At 44.0% G+C, this 20,532-nt stretch overlaps 1 protein-coding gene and 1 non-coding gene across 5 annotated transcripts in view; both read left to right on the top strand.

The window, feature by feature from the left end:
* The window catches only part of ZFHX3 (zinc finger homeobox 3), a 279,630-nt gene that overhangs the window by 228,495 nt on the left and 30,603 nt on the right, over positions 1-20,532 (top strand). For 3 of the 4 annotated variants that reach the window (XM_032283837.1, XM_032283836.1, XM_032283838.1), the window contains one exon: positions 4,000-4,107. In XM_032283837.1, coding sequence (XP_032139728.1) covers positions 4,000-4,107 — 108 coding nt within the window. The remainder of the gene's footprint in view (positions 1-3,999; positions 4,108-20,532) is intronic. The other variant, XM_032283839.1, reaches the window with a different exon arrangement.
* LOC116555901 lies at positions 12,318-12,377 on the top strand. The gene has a single exon (XR_004270739.1). It is a non-coding gene; the product is annotated as a U7 small nuclear RNA (small nuclear RNA).

Genomic DNA, 20,532 nt, shown 5'->3' on the forward strand with positions numbered 1-20,532 from the left:
AAGGGACCCTAGGAAGACGCTGCAGTTTTCCAAGATTTGTTTTTATTTCCTTCTTTAACATGAAAATGCATATAGGAGGGGGTGCTGTGGTCTGAGGCCACTGTGGGGTGTAACTGTCGAAGTGGGCTTCTGCAGGGGTTTTAGAGGCACCTTCTCTGGCATCTTCTAAAACAGACCTGTCTGGGATGCATTGGGCCTGCTACCTCCTGCCAAGAACCAGGGCTGGACTAGGGAAGTGGGGATCACCTCCTCTCCCAGGTCCTGGCCACGCCCTTGTGAAAGCATTCCTGGTGTGCTCTGTTTGGGATCTGAAATATCGTTAAATGCTTGAAGGAGAAGCTGGTTTTGATTTATCTGTTTCAGCCTTAAAAGTGGCATAGGGTGAAGGAAAGCAACCCCTTTTTCTGTAGGAAAGACAGGATTTTCCGGATAAAACCGATCGTCAGTCCATCAAGTCTTCACTTGTTCCCACCATCTGTCGGTAGCCGATATTTATAGGGGGAAAAAATCTGCAGCTTCTGTAGTAATGAGCCAGGCAGTTGCCACTGACTTTGCAGAAGAGGAGGGAATGAAATCCGTGATCTGTGGGAAAAAAAAAAATCAAAAAACCTCCCCTTCATTCCCCAGCACGTGTGTATCAAATCTACATTCCTAAAGAGAACAAGAAGGGCTAGATAACAGCCCAAGGAGCTTAGTGTGTGGACGCAGATCTGTTTCAGAGCGGGATACCGTTTCGCCCCTGGTTCCCATGTGTTTCCAGGGCAGGGAGACCAAGCCCTTCGCCAGGCCTGGCTCTTGGTATGCGCTTGCTTTATGCCTTCGGAACCAATAAAACACACCCTGTCTGCAAAGCATTGTGGGCCTGAGCTGTCCAGACGAATTTTCAGTTTGCATCTCTGTTTTTGAATCATTCCTCTACCTTTATTGGTATTCAGAGCTCAACAGTTTTCCGGTTACTGTCAGCTTGGGCTTTCATCCATTTTAAAGAGCTATTTTTCCTCTTGCTGTTGATGATGATGGTATAAAGACAGATGGTGTAACTGCTTATGAATGTCCTATTTTATTTCTCCAGGACCAGACAGTTCACTTGAAGACATATATTATTTCCACATGCTCAGGTTAGGCAGCCCAGACTCTTGTCTGCCTCCTGCAGCCAGCTGCCCTTCCGGGCCTCGCCATGTGAAGGGCGACACCTGTAGGTCACGGCTGGAACTGCAGGGATGAGCCGGCTGGGCTGAATGGAACCTGGTTTTTATGTGGGGGTGGGGGACTAGGACACTGATCCCCTTGCAAGGGAGCTGGCTTATCCAGGATTTTCCTAATCATTTCTTCTTCCACCACGCATAGAACAGCCTTTTAGTGAATGACTCACAAATGATAACATTAAACCTAGGAACTCAAGAAGAGGACTTGATTTGTAAATCTTTAAAAAAAAGAGATGAGCAAAATAAGTTCTTGAAATAACCTCTTTCGTTGATCCTCTCACTGGAACTCAGCTGCCTTCATTTGCTGCTTGCGGTAAGGCAGGGAGCGAAGAAAGCAAAGGCCCAAGTGGGCTCACGGAATGAGAGCTCCAGAAATATTTGCAAAGCAACATGCGGTTTCCTTGCTTGATGCATCAATGATCTGCTTATACATTACGGTCTCTAGCCTCTCAACACATTTGTTTGGTAAGGCTGGAAGAACTGGGGTCAATGTCGGTTGGCCATGAGTTTTTAACTCTCTGCTTTGATAGCTGCAGGCTGTATAATGTGCTGGCTTGTATAATATGACCCCACAGTGGGTAAATCCCTTCCCAGGTCTGCTGAGCAGCACCTGCAGATGCTGCTCATCACCATCTTAGGGTGTTCTCTAGTTTGTAGGTATCAGACTGTCCCCATCTAAGGTGATAATATGTATGCATTAGAGATGAGAGGCCATTGAGCCATCTCTTTGCCTAATCAAATCTGATTAACCCATTTATGCTGGAGATTGCAAAAATTGTTTTGTGTGAAAAATCAGACCTTGGTGATGACCTTGAGCAGTAGGCTATAAATAACTCCCACAAGCTTAGCATTCCAATAATGGAACACTAGGCATAAATGTGTCACCACTACAGATGTTTTGTATCACAGCATGTATTGGGAGAAATAAGGATCCTTTAAGAGACCTAGCTCATCTGGGATGACCCAGTGTAATAAATAATATTGATTGACCAAATGCTGGTATCACCATTCAAAGATGAATTTTATCATTATAATGTTGAACAATTTTATTGAAAGCCTAAAAATGTGCATGGAACTTCCCATCTGGACATAATGAAGACAGTTTCTGTGTCATGCTGTGTAATTTGTTACCGCTCTACTGACACCTATATATGTTTTCTGTACTAAATGATGTATGGTGTTAATGTGGGCTCTATATCTGATTGACTTCAAGCTGTGGTTGCCTGATTTTTCTCCGTTTGAACTAAGGGTAGAGTAGGGAGACTTGATGCTGACTTTACCGTGCAGTGAGACAGAAAAGGAGACATAGAAATTATATGTGGGATCCAGAGCTGGAGATGAAAATTAGCAGTACCACACCTCACCTGTGTCCCAGCGACTGCCTCGTAAACTCCCTCTTGCCAATAAGGAAGAAAGAACGTTCCATGACACTAGTTCAGTTTTCCAGACCTTGGTCCCACATCATCTCTTGAGTCAAGACAATCTGATTCTAAATAGATACCTTCTTCCTCAGTGTTTTAGAAACCCTCTGAAGCCAATTTACTTTCTACTCCTATTACTTCCTTCATGAGATACATTCAGAGGCTATTTTCTAGAGAGTCAGAAGGCATGACACTTTTGAAAAATTGAAAAGTAGCATGGGGGTAGAGGCTGTTTTCTAGAGGGTCAGAAGGCATGACATTTTGAATTAAAGTAGCACTGGGGTGGGAGAGACCTCTGGCGGTGCTGGACGGAGCCCTGATCCAGTGTTCTAGGCCAGACCCAATACTTCCTTGCTGTGGTCTGGTCACGACTATGTAACCAAGAAAATGTGCTCTTCACAGTGACCTAATAATTACATTGTTATTAAAATTATGTCACCTTGGTTTGTCCACTTTATTCGTTCCCTTAGCCCATTCTTGCTGAATACATGCTTTAGATAATGACCCAGAGGGCCAGAACAGCAAGAGAAAAGTGTCTACCTTGTTCCCCTCAGCATCTGGAGTATCTTATTTTCTTCTTCCCCACTTGGCTGGATGGCATTTCACTTCATAAGCAACCTAAAGTTGGCAACGGTCATTCCGCCTTCACTATAGCACTGTGTACTGAACTGGAGAGACGTTTCCTGCCTTCATATTAAACCCATCGTGAGTGAAGGATGGAATTGCTTCAAAAAGAAAGTGTACTCTACAAATCTCACTTCCCACCACTGCCTCCTGGCATGCTCACCAGATGCCATTTGGTTTCTGGAACTCTTCAAACCACTGAACTGCTACTCTATGACTCTTCACAACCCGAATGACTTCCAGCAGCTCACACACACTCTGGCACATGCATAGGCACTGTGAGCCCTGTGAGGGGTCAGTGATTGGGGATGGTCTAGGCCCATGCCAGGAGGCTCAGAATGGAGCTAGGCATGAAGTGAACAGGTGGGCACATCTTGCATTTTCAAGCGTAAAAGACTTGTGTGCGACTTCAGGGAAATTCAGGTGGAGTTATTGCTTTAGCCAGGATTGGTTTTTCAGTAAGAACTGCTCAAGTGAAGCATTCAGAATCTATCTAGAAATACCTAATGGCCACACAACTGGACAAGTCACAACCTCATACCAGCTGTGTACCCAGAAGGAAAGTCCCCACTGCTTACCCAGACCTCGCCATATCCTCAGCACAGGCAGCCGTCTAGGGGCCACTGGAAAGAGAAGGGGGACGAGTCATTGGTGCCTGTTTTGTGGTTGGCAGTGCTTTGCAATAGGGGCCAGAAGTCCTTAATCTTCTTTTTATGTTTAACCCTTGAGGTGTTTTTCTTCTGTTTCAGAAGATGCCATTGAAGATGTTGAAGGGCCCAGTGAAACAGCTGCTGATCCAGAGGAGCTTGCGAAGGACCAAGAGAGCGGAGGCGAGAAAGACCAGGGCAAGTGGACAGGTAGTGTGCGTGGCTGCCCTCCAGCCCTCTTACCTTTCCTTCCCTGGAAGAACGGAACTAACAGGTCAGGGAGTGGACACATCCCTGGTGTGCCCAGAAAATGATGCTGGCTTTGGGTGAGTGGGAGGTGGATTTTGTTTCACTTTTTTGAGTAGTCACCTTCATTCTCCTTTATTATACTATGTTCTACTATGTTTTTAAATGGTTCAGCTTCTTAAGTGGCACCAAAGCAAACTTATTTATTGAGCATTGAGGTAGGTGCCAGGCTCTGTGCCAGGGCAGCTGGGTTTTGGTCACATCTCTTTGGTACCTCTTCAGTGCTGTTTTGCCCTTGATGTCATTCTTCCTCTATTGGAGGCCCAGTCTCTGGTCCCACCTGCTCCCAAAGCCAGAGGGGGTTTATGTCACATGGAACTTGATCAGGGTCACCCCTGATTTTCAGCCTCAAGATTCTCTAAGGGTCAGGTATGATGGCTCATGCCTGTAATCTCAATACTTTGGGAAGCTGAGGCGGGAGGATCACTTGAGCCCAGGAATTCGAGACCAGCCTGGGCAACATAGCGAGTCCCTGTCTCTACTAAAATTATAAAAACAATTAGCTGGGTGTGGTGGGATACACCTGTAATGCCAGTTACTCATTGGTGGGGGAGCGGAGCTGGGTGGGAGAACCACTTGAGCCCTGGACGTTGAGGCTGCAGTGAGCCCTGATCATGCCAGCCACTGCACTCCAGCCTGGGCAACAGAGTGAGATTATCTCAGGAAAAAAAAAAAAAAGATTCTCAGGTAGGTATAATGGCTGATGCCTATAATTCCAGCATTTTGGGAGGCTGAAGTGGGCAGATTGCTTAAGCTCAGGAGTTTGAGACCAGCCTGGGTCTACACTGTCTCCACAGAAAATACAAAAAATTAGCCAGGCATTGTGGCACACTCTTGTAGTACCAGCTACTTCGGGGGCTGAGGTGGGAGGAATACTTGAGCCAGGGAGGTCGAGGCTGCAGTGAGCTAAGATCATGCTACAGCACTGCAGCCTGGGTGACCAAAATATATATATATATATAATTTTTTTTTTTCTAGAGGAGTCAGCAGTGAAGGGTGGTCTTTGTGCTGCACTTGGGGACCTGGACAGGGCCCTACACAGGTGGTGCCTGCCCTGCATATTCTTCCTGTCCACCCCTTCCCCCAGGGTGAACGCACACATGCTAACATCCACCCAAAGGGGAGATGAGCAGTGCAGCCAGGCAGGGAGACATCTTACCCAAAGCAAAAGACATTGAAGAAGCCAAGACAGGAAGTGCTATTTCTGGAAAAACTGATGTTGAGAGAAGGAGACCGCCCATTTCTCAACGTGATACAATTTCTCTGTTGAGGGGAAGAAGAGCTGAGACTAAAAAAGCTTAGGGTTTTTGAGGAACAGCAAAGTCACTTCTGAGAAGACTTAGGGGGCAGTTAAGTCTTCTAGAAAATAATAAGAGGAAATGATGTGACAGGCGACAAAAAGGATTTTGTTTGGTCACCCTAATTGTTATGACCATGATTATTACAATACTTTTATTTTAGAGAAAATATTTACTTTCTGGAGTCCATATTCGTTGGGCCTTTGTTACTTTTCCGGCATGACTGTTCTTAAATCATGTTCAGTGTTGGCCTTCACTATTTAAACAAGATACAGGATCTTGGAGAGAGGCCAGAAGAGAGCAATGAAAGTGACTGAAGGGCTGAGAAATACTGCCTTTGAGAAGAGGCTGAAGAAATGGGTCATTCAGCCTAGAAAAGAGAAATTAGAGAGGTGGTGCAATCGTTCCCAAATACTGGGAGGGGTACGCAGGGCAGGCGATGTGCAGTGTTTCCCGGGAGACACAGACAGGGCCATACTGCAGCCGAATGAATGGACAGCATGCCGGGTGGACTCTACTGTCCACCGTGCTTAGCGCTGCCCTTCAGACTGGCCTTTGTGGTGTGCAGAAGCCTGAACTCCAGAAAATGATGAGAGTTACGGCCAGACACCCTAGGAGGATGTGTAAGGTAGGACTGAGGAATAGAGGATGGACGTCTGTGCTTAAAGGAAGGCCCTGAAGGTAGTGGGAGGCGTATCCTCCTGTGGGGCTTTGCCTGAACCAAGATCCGGGTTTTGCCTCAATGTTAAATGAGAGCTAAACAAATGGTTCAGACGGCAATTAAACACATTGCCAGGTGAGCTGGGGAAAAGGATTTCACATACACAGTTTGAAGACTGGTGACCTTCTGGGCCATCTGTCCTTTGTTGTCATGATTTGGGTGCTTGATTTCTAATCCTGGCTCTGCCACTCATGAGCTGTGTGACCCCACTCAAGGTATCTTGACCTTTCTGTGCCTCAGTTTCCTCAGATGAGATCAGGAATAAAAATAGTGCCTATTTCTAGAGGATTGCTGTGAGGGTTATTTGACTATGGTAAACTCCAAGCAGTGCTTGGCATGTAGTAAACTCTATGTATAAATTGTTTGTTTAATGGTTTAGTGATATATAAAATGAGGAAAACTAGTGGCAGTGTCTCTTTGGGTTCTCTGTTGCCAGGCATCATGTGGCTCCTGGGAATTTTGAGCTGAGGGAGGAGCAACATACAGGGATTTAGTGGGATCGTGAAATGATGTTTGGTGCATATGTTTCCTGCATTTTGTGTGCTAAGGGCGCTACGGAAATGATAAACAGGAGCAGCCATTTGCACAGCCCCTACGGTATGTGCTGACCTATGATGGCCACTCTAGATGTGCTTCTCTAATCCTTGCAGCCAGTTTAGGGCAGTCTTTAAGAGCAGGTCAGTTAAGTCTTATTCAGACTGTTTCTGATTCAGTGGGAGTTTGTCTTCATAGCACCAGTGGACATGCTAGGCAATTGGGAGACTACTAAAAAAACATAAAATGAACACCATAAAAAAATGAATGTCCTGGCTCACGCCTGTAATCTCAGCAATTTGGGAGGCTGAGGCCGGCAGATCACAAGGTCAGGAGATCAAGACCATCCTGGCTAACATGGTGAAACCGTGTCTCTACTAAAAATGCAACAAATTAGCTGGGTGTGGTTGGTGGGCGTCTGTAGTCCCAGCTCCTCCGGAGGCTGAGGCAGGAGAATCGCTTGAATCCAGGAGGAGGTTGCAGTGAGCCGAGATTGTGCTACTGCACTCCAGCCTGGACAGCAGAGCGAGCCACTGTCTCAAAAAATAAGAAATAAAGAAATGTCCTTAGTAAGATTCCCCGTTCTCATCCATTCATTCACGCAACAGGCCTACTTAATCTTTACTTCCAAAAGACAGAGAGAAAATGAATGAATGAGTGACTGAATGAATAACTCAGAGGTACACCATGCCAGTTGCACAGTAGTAAAGAGAGAAGGAAAATTCTTTCCTGACTCCTGCAAATGATCCACTTTTGACCCGAAGCATAATTTTGTCTATAGCATCTGAGTGTGTAATGACAGGCTTTATTAAGGTACTTGGGCCGATTTGATCTTGGAATCGATATAGGTGCCGGCAGCCTCCTCTGAGCTTTCTTCTGGATCTTTAGTATTTTATATTTAAAAAAAAAAAAAAAATCTACATTTGTTCTATTCTCTCCATAAATTGAGCTGTTCCTATCTGATTACTTGTGATGGGGAATGCTTCCTCCTGGCAAGTAAATAAATACTGATTTCACAATTTGTTATATGTTGATTAGTGGCTGTTCATGATGCAGATTAATAATATTTCAAATGGGCCTGGATAATTGGCATTTTCTCAGCTATTGATTATGTAGTTTTGGGGTTTATGGAGGAATGGGTAATCTTGACTGAAAATTTTCAGCTATTTATTTCTACATTGGGAATGGGCCTCCTGGTTTCGTTTTTGGGTGTCCCTCTTTGGGATTCTTTTATTCAGATGTCAGGTCTTTCACCCTGACATCTGAATAAAATAATTCAGCACAGCAAGCAAGAGAGTGATTTGAACCAAGGCTGAGTCAATTCCACGATCAATGGCTGAGTCCCTGCCCCATGCAGGGCACTGGGCAGAGCTCCCCAGATCACAAATTCAGTGAGATGATAGGGCTTGCCTTCAGGGAATCTCACACTCTTCTGGGAATTTCAGGAATGCCCCTAATCGTAAGAGCAATATTACAATAGATAAGTGCTGTTGAATGGAACTTTTTCTGTACTGATAGAAACGTTCTGCATCTGAACTGAACAGTACAATAGTCACTCGCCACAATAGTCACTCAATGGCTATTGAGTATGTAAAGTGTGGCTAGTACCACTGAGGAACTGAACTTTAAACTGTATTTAATTTTAATGAATTTAAATTTAAATAGCCACATGTGCAGCTATAGATACCCAAAAGGAAGAAAACCAGCCCTAAGAGAATGCATCACAGGTATAGCAACTTTCGGATAATGTTCAAGGCTGCATAAAGCTCTAACCCTGTGCCAGGCACCATTCTGGAGCTGCACACCTGTCCTTCCCAGCAGGCGTGGCATGAATGGCTCACAGGTCCTGCTTCATCTGTTTATCCCAATTTGCCATCATTTTTTATGTGTGCCATGATGTGAAAAAAAAGGAAACTCTGCTTTACATACCTTATCTCATTTGATTTGCACCCCCTCTCTATGTCACAAATACCATAACTAACCACCCCATCATTTGGCAGGTAAGAAACTGAACGCTGGAGAACCCTAGCAATTTGCGAAAAGGCATACAGACAGGTTCAGATTTACACACTGGCTTTTCCACTTATTCTAACTCAGGACAGAGCCCGAGCTCTTACCAGTATACCATCTCTCAGAGAAGGATCATTTTCAGTCTGATCATTTGATCTAGTTTTCATCTATGTCTAAGTATAAGGAGTCGCAGCCTCCTGACATTGTACAGTGATTATAGTAGCATGACAGTCACCATTATGTTCAAAATGAACTGCATTATCAACCATGGATATGCATCCTGTAAGGAGCTGGCACTGTGCTCGGTCTGAAAGCAGGATGGTGATGTGGAAAGACTCTAGATTTGGAGTCAGGAAGCCCACCAGCCAGCAGCTGACCTTGGTTGAGGCACTTGGCCTCTTGAAGCCTCAGGTACCTCCTCTGTGAAACATGGACAACGGATACCCCCTAGTCCCAACCATCTGAGAGTTCCAAGATGGTGAGCGGTGGTACATGGACAGGCCCTCCGGGCACATCTTGTCAGGGAAAGTGTGATGTGCTCCTTTGGGCCGGTGAAGGGCACTGGAAGGCTCTTGTTCTCTTCCTTCAATGGCTTCCTTCCACAGCCATTGCCACTGTCCAACTTTGTGGTTTTCTCTTTTGAAACATGAAAATGACCCATGTTCTCTTTTACCAGAATAGATTTGAATGTGTGTACTCTCAAATGAAGAGCCCCCCGTGTCAGCCACTGAGCAATGATTAATGCAGTGATTATCCAATTAATCATTAATTGCAATAAATTAAGTGATATACAATTACTGCTTTATCACCAATAATTAGGGGAAAAATGGAACTCTTGGCAAAGGATCATAGCAGGATGGTTATTTAATTCCTGTAGTCATCATGGTTTCCAGCCACAGAGCACCAAGCTGAGTCTAGTGAAGGTAATTTGGGACAAGATGACCAGAGGATATTGGTGCTTTTAAAAAATGAGAGTTGGATGGGGAAGCAGGGAAATGGCTCAACTTGCAATGACACCACCATAATGCTTCACAAATCCCTAACTGACGTTCATGTTTGTATTTTTGTGGATTTTTGAGTTAGAATTGTAGTTGGAGTGTTTTCTTTCTTTTAGAGGATTGGCCTGAAGCAATTTTACTTTATTAACTTTTTAAAATCTATGATGTTCACCTAACACAGCAATTAGTGCAGTGGAGCGTCCGATTTGAATCTGTGGAAGATTGCTATTAAAGGAAGTATTAATGGGCTGGCAAGGTCTGGGTGACTGTTAGGGAAAAGTTTGTTTATGGACTATGGGGCTGGCAGGCATGATTTCAATCGGATTTGACATGTTTAACATAAATGTATAGTGTATGGCTCCTGACGCATATGAATAATTCCTACAGACCTGCTGCCTTTTTAATTACTGAGGTTGAAAATAAGCAGGTCAGGCACATCCTGGTGCAAATCTATTACCAGCCCTCCCGCTTTTTTCCCTGTTGTTTACAGCTTTGTATAAATAGAGATGCCTTTGTACGGGGAACATAGTGCCTGTAATATAACCTGTGACGAAGAATGGAAAGGGGGTGAAAAAATACTACTACTTTTTTTTTTTTTTTTTTTTTCCCAAATTGAGTCTCTAAAGACAAAAGAAGGTATGTGCTGAGAGGAAACATGTGTTAGGAAAAACACAGGACTCATAGGAGTCAGAAGCCCTGGGTCAAGGCCTAATTCTGCCACTAAGATTACCTGCGTGACCTGAGGTCTCTGGACCTCAGTTTCCTAATCTGCAAAGGGGCAGGTTGGACCAAATGGATTCTTAGCAATTCTGGAGATCCATAAAATATGACTGGGGGAGGGACAGTTGTAGAGTAGTATAGTATCTTAGAGCATGTTAATTACTAAAGTCCGAATGCTAATAACTTTCAAAGATTTCCCATGTTTGTGAGTAGTTAATATAGCCTGGATAAAGGGTTCAAGACTTTCTCCATGGAGGTCAGGCAGCATCAAACTTACTTTTCTTGATGGGGTGTCAGAGCATCATATGCCTTTACCTAGTTCTGTGTTCTTGGGACCGATCACACTGTGATGTCAGAGCCGGTGGGATGAGGACATCAGCAGAGGAGTCCACGGAGACTTACATGGGTGCCTTTGAGTGGTCACCCATATCTCAGCCCTGTTGCTGGCTAGAAACCAGGCTATTCATTGCCACCACACCTCCTCAGAAATCATTTTGGACTAATTCTGTGTCTTTCCGGTACTTGGTTTCATTTTTCCGTCTCACCCAAAAGTAAAAAGTTTGTTTTTTGCAGCAGGCTGCATGTGAGGGAATGCTGGGAGCCCAGTGTGCGTGGCCCCTTTGTGGTTCACCGTCCTGCCAATGGAAACCATCTCTGGTTTTATGTTTTCACACATAGATGGGAATTGTGGGGCTGTGTCAACTTTTCCAGAGTCAGCTTGTCCCCCCTTCTCTCACTCTCCACTCCTTTTCCAGGCCACTTTCAGTATGCTTGGCTGCTCAAAGTCACTGCAGGCGGAATCCTGTCTCGCAACTGAAAACAAACCATGAACTATTTTTATGTTGGGAAGCCAAAATAGATAGAGGCTGCGGTGTATATCTGGACTTGCCCAAATTCCAGTTAAGTAAAGATCTTGGCTTTGAGAATTTATATTGTAAGTCGTGAGAGAGATAGGGACCACATCAATTGAACAAATGTTTTCCTGCACAGATATCTAAGGCAGGCACAGGACATGCAAAGAAAAAGAAAAAGGAACTCACTTTCTAGAAGAGTCGTCATATGTAATCACATAATTATGACACAGTATAATGAGAACTATCATCAAGGTATAGATAAAGGGCAGTGAAAATGTAGATTAAGGAGCAAATCATTGTTCATCATTATAGAAAATACCCGAAGATTTGCATATTATTCTTATAGAGTAGCCATGTTAATCTTGCCTGCCTCGTCCCAGCTTTAACTTTTGTGCCAATGAGAAAGTACCTCTGTGATTATAATCATGATAGCTAAAAAAAAAAAAAAAAAAAAACCGCCGTGCCTTTCCATGGGGGATATTAGAGCATGGTCATTAGGCTGTCCTATTCTTTTTGGGTCCAATGTTACCTTTATTTTGCAGCCTAGAGAACTCAGGCTTATAGATTGGGAACTCTTGGGTGTCATAGATGCGGTCAAACCCCCGTTTCGGAGTCAGATATATTTCCTACATTATAAAGCCAGAGAACACATAACATATCACTTTCCCTATTTATAGACGATCGGAAGAGACTTAAATTCTGTGCTTCTCTTGTTGTCGGATAGAGTTGTCAGCTGTTTATGGTCAGGAGCTATGTGGCAACCATTGATTTTTGTAATCCCCAGCACCTAGCAAGTGCTTAATACTGTTTAGATGTTTCATTAACAATCAATTGGCAAAATAGCATGACATAAGTACCTTCAAGTTATTCTGCTTTCTGCTTTGTAGACATTAAATCCATGGGTTAATAGGATTGTTTCATCCTAGTATATGGAGAAGACAAATTTAGGGTGTCTTTGCTTGTCCTAAAAACCAAATTTCAGTGTTACAGCTTTTAGAATTTGTCTAGCAGGCTTTCCGGTCTTCGTCGGAAAGCCCATAAAAAAGCAAAAATAAATAAGTTTCTCCCTTCGTTCTAAGGTTTTATAGCCCCACCAGTATTATTTCCCAATCCTTCTAAAAATGAAACCATAGCAACAAATGTCTGCACTTTCACCATGTACCAGACTCTGTGGTAGGCGTCATATGCCCGATCTCTGGCTAGAGGCACGGAAACCCTGTGTGTAGATGGTGTTATCCCTTTGACAGATGAGGAAACGGAAAACTCAGTGTAGTCAGATAGGATGCTTGAAATCACACAGCCAGGATCTGAACCAGCTGTGCCGGCACTACAAAGCACTGTGCTTTGTTACTTAGCAAGGGGGACTGACTGATGCCTTCGGGAAAAGAGAACTTGGCCTTAGGCAAGCAACATGTGAGAAAACATCAGTTCCTGAGGAGTCCCTGAAGGCGCTCCAGAACCACCTCCCCACACCTTCACACAGGTTACTTCTCCTAGGCCTTTGGAGCACTGTGAGTGAACTGAATGTGGGAACTCAGTGGAGACAGAATGCAGCATTGATACTAAATGTAAACATTACTCAGTGTAGGGCGGCTTTCTCTCTGTACAAAATACCAAGAGGAGATGTTGACAGTCTTTGTAGTGCTGAAATCTGGTGGGGAAAGTGGAGAATCATTCCCAGTTTCCAGCCTTGCAGGGACCTGAGTAATGTCTTTCTTCCCTGAGTACAAGTTCTCACACTTTCCTGTGGAACCTGGACTAGCAAAAAGAAACCCTGGGTGGACCGCGGGGGAGGCCGACTTGTAAGGTTCTGAGAAGTTATATTCAGCAATTCTCTGTGTCTGTCACCATTCTGGACACACCGCCACATTTTATCTGTTTGTGTTCACAGGTTCACTTGCACGCTTAAAATTTAGTATTTTAGGAAGATAGATTTGGAATGAGAAGAAACTAGAAGAATACTGTTATATTCCAGTCTCTCAGAGTCTAGACTGTGTTGGGGCTCAGAGACCCTAACTAACCTAATTATTGATTGAGTCTGTGGAGACTGAATGAGCCTCTGTTAATTAACTTTGGCCCAATCCCAGAATGACTCACTTGCGACTGGTTTTGATCTATGTCTTGCACCTCTGGGCTTTTCCCTCTGTTGGTCCAAGGGTCTCTGAGGTTCTTCATAGTCCTGTAATAAAGCCACAGGGAAGCGTGATAAGTGCAAACCCCCTAGTGTGTCGCTGGACTGTGGCCACCCATCCTCACATCATGGCCGTAGCTGTAGGAAGCTTTGCCGGGGAAGACAGCATATTTTGGGGGAACCAACAAGAGGCCAAGGACAGGCAGGTTGACTCAGTACCTCAACTTCAGGAATCCGGTCAAAGTCAGGAATATTTAGCCAGCTTCCAATCCTGGCATGAGCCAGGCTTATGGTGGAATCCCAATGCCTATACTTTATTAAATAGACCAACAGCTGATGTTGGTCTAAACCAGGTGGTGGCTCTGTTTTGACTGGTGGTTCATTTGCAAACCTGACATAGAGGGAGCAAGGTGTCTTGAAACTGAAATGTGGAATGGCCCTTTGGGAGCTCAAATCAGTGTGGTTAGCCTTATGCATATTTCAGCAAGGAATCAGTCCAACGGATTGATGTCTCTGATGTAGGGCTTAGTACTATCTTTGTCCCCAAAGATGCAGAGCAAGCAGCAGCACCCACTGGTCAGCGTGCACCCACCGTCCCACCCTGAGGCTTCCAGAGCCTGCCAGAGAGGCTGCTTCCTGAAAAAAAAAGCAGAAGCCCCACAGAATGGTGCCTGAACCCCTATTCCCAGATTGCTGACTTGTGCAACTGAGGGCTAGCATAGATCTGTGCATCCTTCCAGGGCTGAAGCAAAGAGGGCCTTCAGCTGCTGTGTCCTGCAGGTGCCTGGCCTAGGGAAGCCAGCACTCAAAAGATGCTTCCTCTTCAGCAAGGTGGAAGTAGCCCACAGATAATTGCCCTCTTTTCACAGAGGTTCTCCAGAACAGGACGTGTGGAAAGAAAGAGATTTCCATAAACAAGGGAGTCTGTCCTTATTTTGGATTAGGCTGCTAACAGAACACGTGGAGCTTATTCCTTCTGAATTTCTGGCTTTGAAGGTGTCTGCAGTTGTTTCAGAGTAAGCAGGTGGCCTGAGGGTGTTTTAAAACATCTAGGCTACGCGACTGGGCCTGGCCATCATCCCTGAGTTTAGATGAGAGAATCATGTCGTCAGAGTCATTTAAAGTGGACTGACAGATTGGCCCATGCGTGCTAGGCCCTCTCATTTAATTCTAGTTAGACCACAAAACGATGTGGTTCCTACCAGTTACACAAAGCTTTGGTTCTGACGACTGTTCTCAAAGTGTGGGCCCTGGACCACCAGCATTACCTGGGGACTTACTGGAAATGCAGATTACCTGACTCAGACCTACTGAATCCAAACCTCCGGACAGGGCCTGTGATCTGTGTTTTAATGAACCCTGCCTGGGAGCCTGACACATTCTGGGGTTTGCTGAACCTCAAGGCTGCGATCTCATTGACAAGCGTGAGGTTTTGTAATCTACTTCTTCTTTAACTAGATAATAAGTCCTGAGCCCTTGCTGGGTGAGGGAGGCTCAGAGCTTTCCCAAAAGACAGGGAAGGTGTCTGACACTCATAGGGCCCTAAGTCTTGGTAGATGTAAGCAAGACTGAGGGTGGTGGAGACAGAGGGAGGGAAGGAGCTGGAGGGGCAGGATCACAATGAAGAGTGATTGAAGACCTGGCAATCTTTATCTAAACTGCTTAATAAGTAACACCTGGGTGAAGTGTACATGGGCCCTCTCTATACTGTTCTTTCGACTTCCTGTGAGGCGATAATTATTTCCAAATAAAAAGTAAAGTCGTAACAATAACACCTAAGAGCTACTGGATTTTTAAAGTGCTGACCTATTTCGTTCATATTTAAGTTGGAGAAGAAAAATAATCAGCCTTTCCCTGAGTAACTCTTACACCTATCTGTACTATAAATCCAATTTTATTTGAAATCCTTTTTAGAAATAAAAGGTCTGTGAAGTGGATGGGACCTCTTTGTCTTGCCATACCTATGTAGACATATTGTATTTTGGGGGGTAGATGTTTTCTGGGGATATATGGGAACAAGATAGCTTGCCTTTCCTGAGAATAGGACTGCGTTTTGAACAGAAGGTTCTTAACTTCACGAGGCTGGATGTTGAGATAGATTCTGTTCCTTTGGACAGGGAATAGAGAAGCCCCAACTTCTTTTTAGCTGTGGCGTGAAGACCACCCCTTGCTGAGTGGACATGTGCATGCATCTGCTTCACACAAATCCTCTTCCCCGCCACCCCTACTCCTCTTTGAAACATCTTTTAAGTGCTTGGTTGGAGGCAGAATGAGACCATGCATGTTTAAAGACTAAGCTGGCAGGAAAGCAGATTCTTTAAAGGAACTGTTGTTCTCTCTATTGGGGAAGGAAGAAAATTTAGCCAGATCTCTGGCCACTTACCAAGTGCAGTAGCTCCACAGGAGATGTGAGTAAGAAAGCCCAGCCTGTCCTCTGGGGAAGGAATTGCAAGCAAATGCCAGGAGTAACTCCACTTTCAATGAAAGTAAGAAGATCACAGAATCCAGAAGCACAGATGACCCTCTGGAAATACTACATTTCTGCTGTCTAGAGGGAGTATGAGGTATGAGAAGCTGAGAGAGAAGGGGTTATGAGAAACACACCGCACCTTCCATTTAATTATAATTTTGAGCGGAATGACCACTTTCATATCTGGGGATACATCTGTGTGTTGGGATAGTTATCCCAACTCAGACATCAAGGATGGAGTTGTGTGAATTATTTTTTCCCCTAGTCAATGGAGATAGATAAAAGATTGCTGTAAATTTCTGGGGCAGGTGGCAAGCTGGTTTACGGAATGCAAGGCAATGGGAACCTCTGGCTTACGGAAAGTAGCATGAATTAATAATCATTTAATTGGCTCCTCCATTATGTTGCTGGTTTGGAAGATGGAAGTTTAGATGGAGGAGCTGTCAGTAGTACTTTTTAGCTAACAGTCTGATGGTTGAGAGGTGGGGGTGGTGGCTGCCTTTGGACTCTCCGCAAGGTTCAAGTGTCAGGCAGCATCCCAGGCCCTCAGTGGGCTCACCCTGGGATGTCAAAAAGGAAGAGGATCAGCACTTTGGTGATTACCACCTCCAAGTGTCACTCTACCATGAAGAGATGCAGAAGAAGCTTCCCAGTAACGTAGACAGCTGATTGCCTTCCCCGGGATTTCCCCAGGGGAGGGAGGTGTCTTGTCCAGAGGGAGACTGGTTTGCGTCACAGGCAGCCCACCATGCCAGCTGCTCCAGTGAGTGTGCTGAGTGGTGAGAAGATGAATTTTGCTTAGGCAACACACAAACTCATTCTACCAGTACGTTGGTTTTCTTGAAGGGCAAGTGGATATCTTGAAAATGGGGGACCATAAGGGTCCATATTTACTTTATTTCCAGTTTTTCTTCAGGCTTATCTTGGATGAAGCAGTAATTCCATGCCTTACCTGGCTTCAGAGTTGTACAGTTTCTAAATGAAAAATGAAGCCTCTGTTGGCATTAAGTCCACTGGGATTGCAAGTACAACTCTTCAGTTTTCTGTGGCCAGAATTTCAGTGACTTGGCTGTAGAATTTGTTAGCAAAGATTAAGATTGCATGAGAATTTGTTCTAGCAAGAATGGTTTTATCAGGTAAAGTTACAAGGGACTGTGAATGTTGAAAGGCTATGCTTCCACCATCTTTGGCCACTTTTTAAGCTTTCTAAGTGTTACTGTTCCTTAAAGTAAATCATTACCTGCATGAAGTTTTGCTAGCCATATTTTCATTATTCTATATGCTTAGAATATAATAAAACCATGTCTTGTAAATCAAACAAAACGTTGCATGAATGCAGATCAGCTCTCTTCCGTGTTCCCTCTAAGTAGCAAGGGTAGAAGGGTAACTTTTTAAGTAACTAGTTTTAGAGGTTAAATACTTTTCAAATAAATGATGATAAAATCAAAGGATATCTGGAAGTTAGGGTCTCCATGCATAAGTGGTTTTCCCCCTAAGGGAGCCGCGCATTGACAACTGTGCTTCCCTTTGAAAGAAGTTCTTTTGCCTGGAATGCTGAGGAAGCCAAGGGGTTAAAATAGATGATCATGAATCAGCTCTGTCTCTCTCAGTATTCGTCTTTGTGAGTTGTAGTTGGCCACCCCATCACAGTATGAGGGGATATGGTGGCTGTTGGCCCAGAAAGCTGACTTATGAATTTTCGGAACTCCCTAACAGGGACATGCTAGTCTTTCCTGTGTCTCATCAACACGTGTTGGGTAGGGCCACCATTAACACTAATAAGCAGAGCAAGCGCTTTCTCACTCCCTAGAAAGTCTATGTGGCATGGAATCCACAGCTCGCGTCCTGTTAAGTTTGAGTAGGAGTTTGACCCAGCATTTCGTTGCCACGATATCCCATTTACCTAGCTCTCTAGGGTTTGTCATCTGTAGCATTCAGTCGCATGATTCCTTACCACATTTTTATCCCCTTTGAAATCCCAGGAGCCCAACATGTTGCCTGTGAAAGATTCACTGAGATTTAACACATATTTTCGTATTTTATAACTGCCAAAATGAGAGAAATTGCTTTAACTAGCAAAATAAAAAATACCGTCTGATGTTTTGCACAGCATAGAGCCAAATACCAACTTTTTTTTTTTTCTTTTTTTTTTTGAGATGGAGTTTCACTCTTGTTGTCCAGGCTGGAGTATAATGGCACGATCCTGGCTCACTGCAGCCTCCGGCTCCTGGATTCAAGCAGTTCTCCTGCCTCAGCCTCCCAAGTAGCTGGGATTATAGGCGCCTGCCACCATACCTGGCTAATATTTTGTATTTTTATTAGAGATGAGGTTTCGTCACGTTTGCCAGGCTGGTCTTGAACTCCTGGCCTCAGATGATCCACCTGCCTTGGCCTCCCAAATTGCTGGGATTACAAGCATGAGCCACCACACAGCCTCAAATACCAACTTTTTCATGGACAGTTGAACTTAAATGATAACTGTAATATTAAAAATAAAATGACTATGGGAAAACTTATAAAATGGTCCGTGATGTCATCACCTAAAGACAATGATCATTTTCTTTTAGTCTTTTTTCTAATACCTAATTTTTACATAGCTGTAACATGGGACAATACACATTTTATCTTCTTTTCTGATTTGCATTCTCGATGATTTTTCCATACTGCTTCATAGCAGTCATTTTTCATGTCTATAATACTCAGTAGAATGGCTGTACCATTGTTTACTTACACCATGCCCTATTGCAAGAAATCTAGATTGTTTCCACATCATTTTGTCATTATTGTACAAACCACTACAGATACTAATGCTTCAAGTTGTTTGGTTTTTTGTTGCCAGTATAAACCAAAGTTTCCAGGCACCAGTTGTCTAAACTGTCTTGTCTCTGGAGGGCATCTATTTCCATTTCACTTATGTGACATCATAGCAGGCTTAGAGTGACCAGTAATTGATTTTTAAAAGAGTGTTTTGTATATTGTGACATGTCTTCTAGAGTTTTAAGGTTAGAAAAGCCTTCAAAGTAGAAAACCTCATACTTTTTCTCTTGGTATCCATACAACTTCATTTACTTATGCCTATGGTGTATGCTAGTGAAAGAACTGAAGTAGAAATTTATTCTGAGACTCTGGCCCTTTTGAAGTTGTTCAGAGAGAAGAAACTTGGGAGAATGATTGTGGCCTGTGATAAACCCTCATCTATCAGGTTGGTGGGGAACTTGCACAACTCTTTTTTTTTCTTTTTGAGACAGTCACATCCAGGCTGGAGTGCAGTGGCACAATCATGGCTCACCACAGCCTCAACATCCCAGACTCAGGTGATACTCCCATCTCAGCCTCCTGAGTAGCTAGGACAACAGGCACCTGCCACCACGCCTGGCTAATTTTTGTAGAGATAGGGTTTCACCATGTTGCCCGGGCCGGTCTTGAACTCCTGGGATCAAGCAGTCCTCCCACCTCTGTCTCCCAAAGTGCTAGGATTATAGGCATGAGCCACAGTGCTTGGCCAGAACTTATATAACTGTTTGCCCATCTATAGAAACTGTGTAAAGACTTTGGTACTATGTCTTGATAGGGACTGACATTTTAATGTCTGAGGCCAAGCAAGGGAAGAGCATGTGTCAGCCATAGTTAACTCTTAGGAGCTATCCCCACATCACTCAGGGAAACTCAGTGAGATTGGAACTGGGTGTTTATAGAATCTGTTATAAGAATGGCATTGCTTTATCTTTAGAGAAGGGACCAGTGAGCTGCAGGTGGCTAATATCCACTTCTAGACAGATTTGATCGAATAAAGATGCAGATTGTCCTAGATAGAATGGAGATGAACCTTAAGTTCGTGCACCAGTGGATGCAACATTTTATGTTAGAGCAGGGCTGTTGTATTACTGGGAAGAAAGAGAAATGCGTGAGCAAGTGGTGATTTTATTTTTTAAAACACTTTATAATGGATCCTTAGCTCAAGCTCACAAAAGAAGCTTTAGAATTCCAGAGCAGTTTGAGTTTGAAAAAAAAAAAAAAAAAAGATAATAAAAGTTCTCCTCTCCATGCAGGGGGAAAGAATAGTGGCTTCTGAAACCAGAATTCTCACCTCTGCAACCTCACCACAATTCATCATGTGTTTAGCATTCAAGGAAGAGGATGGACTCTTTGGTCCTGTGAGGAAACTAATGCTGCACTGGGTTACTGTGTTTGCTTTTCAGCTCTGGGAGAGTGAGATGAGTTGGGTGGTCTCAGCCTCGGTGCCCATTCATCCACACTACTGAGCAAGTGCACAATGGACTCATTCCCTAGTGGGGTGGCAGGCAGATTGAGGGCATTTACAAGGTAGTCACAGTCCTGTAAAAACAGGTGTTGTTTTTAGTCAGGCAGAGTAACAAAAAGATGGGGATGAGTGTATGGAATAGAATCTGTGTTTTGGTTTGCCTCTATTGGAAGGAGGAGCAGATAGCAGCTTTTTCCTATCTGCCACAATCGTTCTCTCAAATTTCTTCTCTCTGAACAACATTTTCCTACTGTAAACCCTGAGCCTAACCTACTGCCTATCAATTGGGGTTAACAATAGAGAAGGTAAAGAAATGGCTGTGACAAACAAAC

This window comes from Sapajus apella, unplaced genomic scaffold (assembly GCF_009761245.1).
Source record: "Sapajus apella isolate SASKATOON/1434 unplaced genomic scaffold, GSC_monkey_1.0 scaffold15, whole genome shotgun sequence".
Taxonomy (NCBI): Eukaryota; Metazoa; Chordata; class Mammalia; order Primates; family Cebidae; genus Sapajus; species Sapajus apella.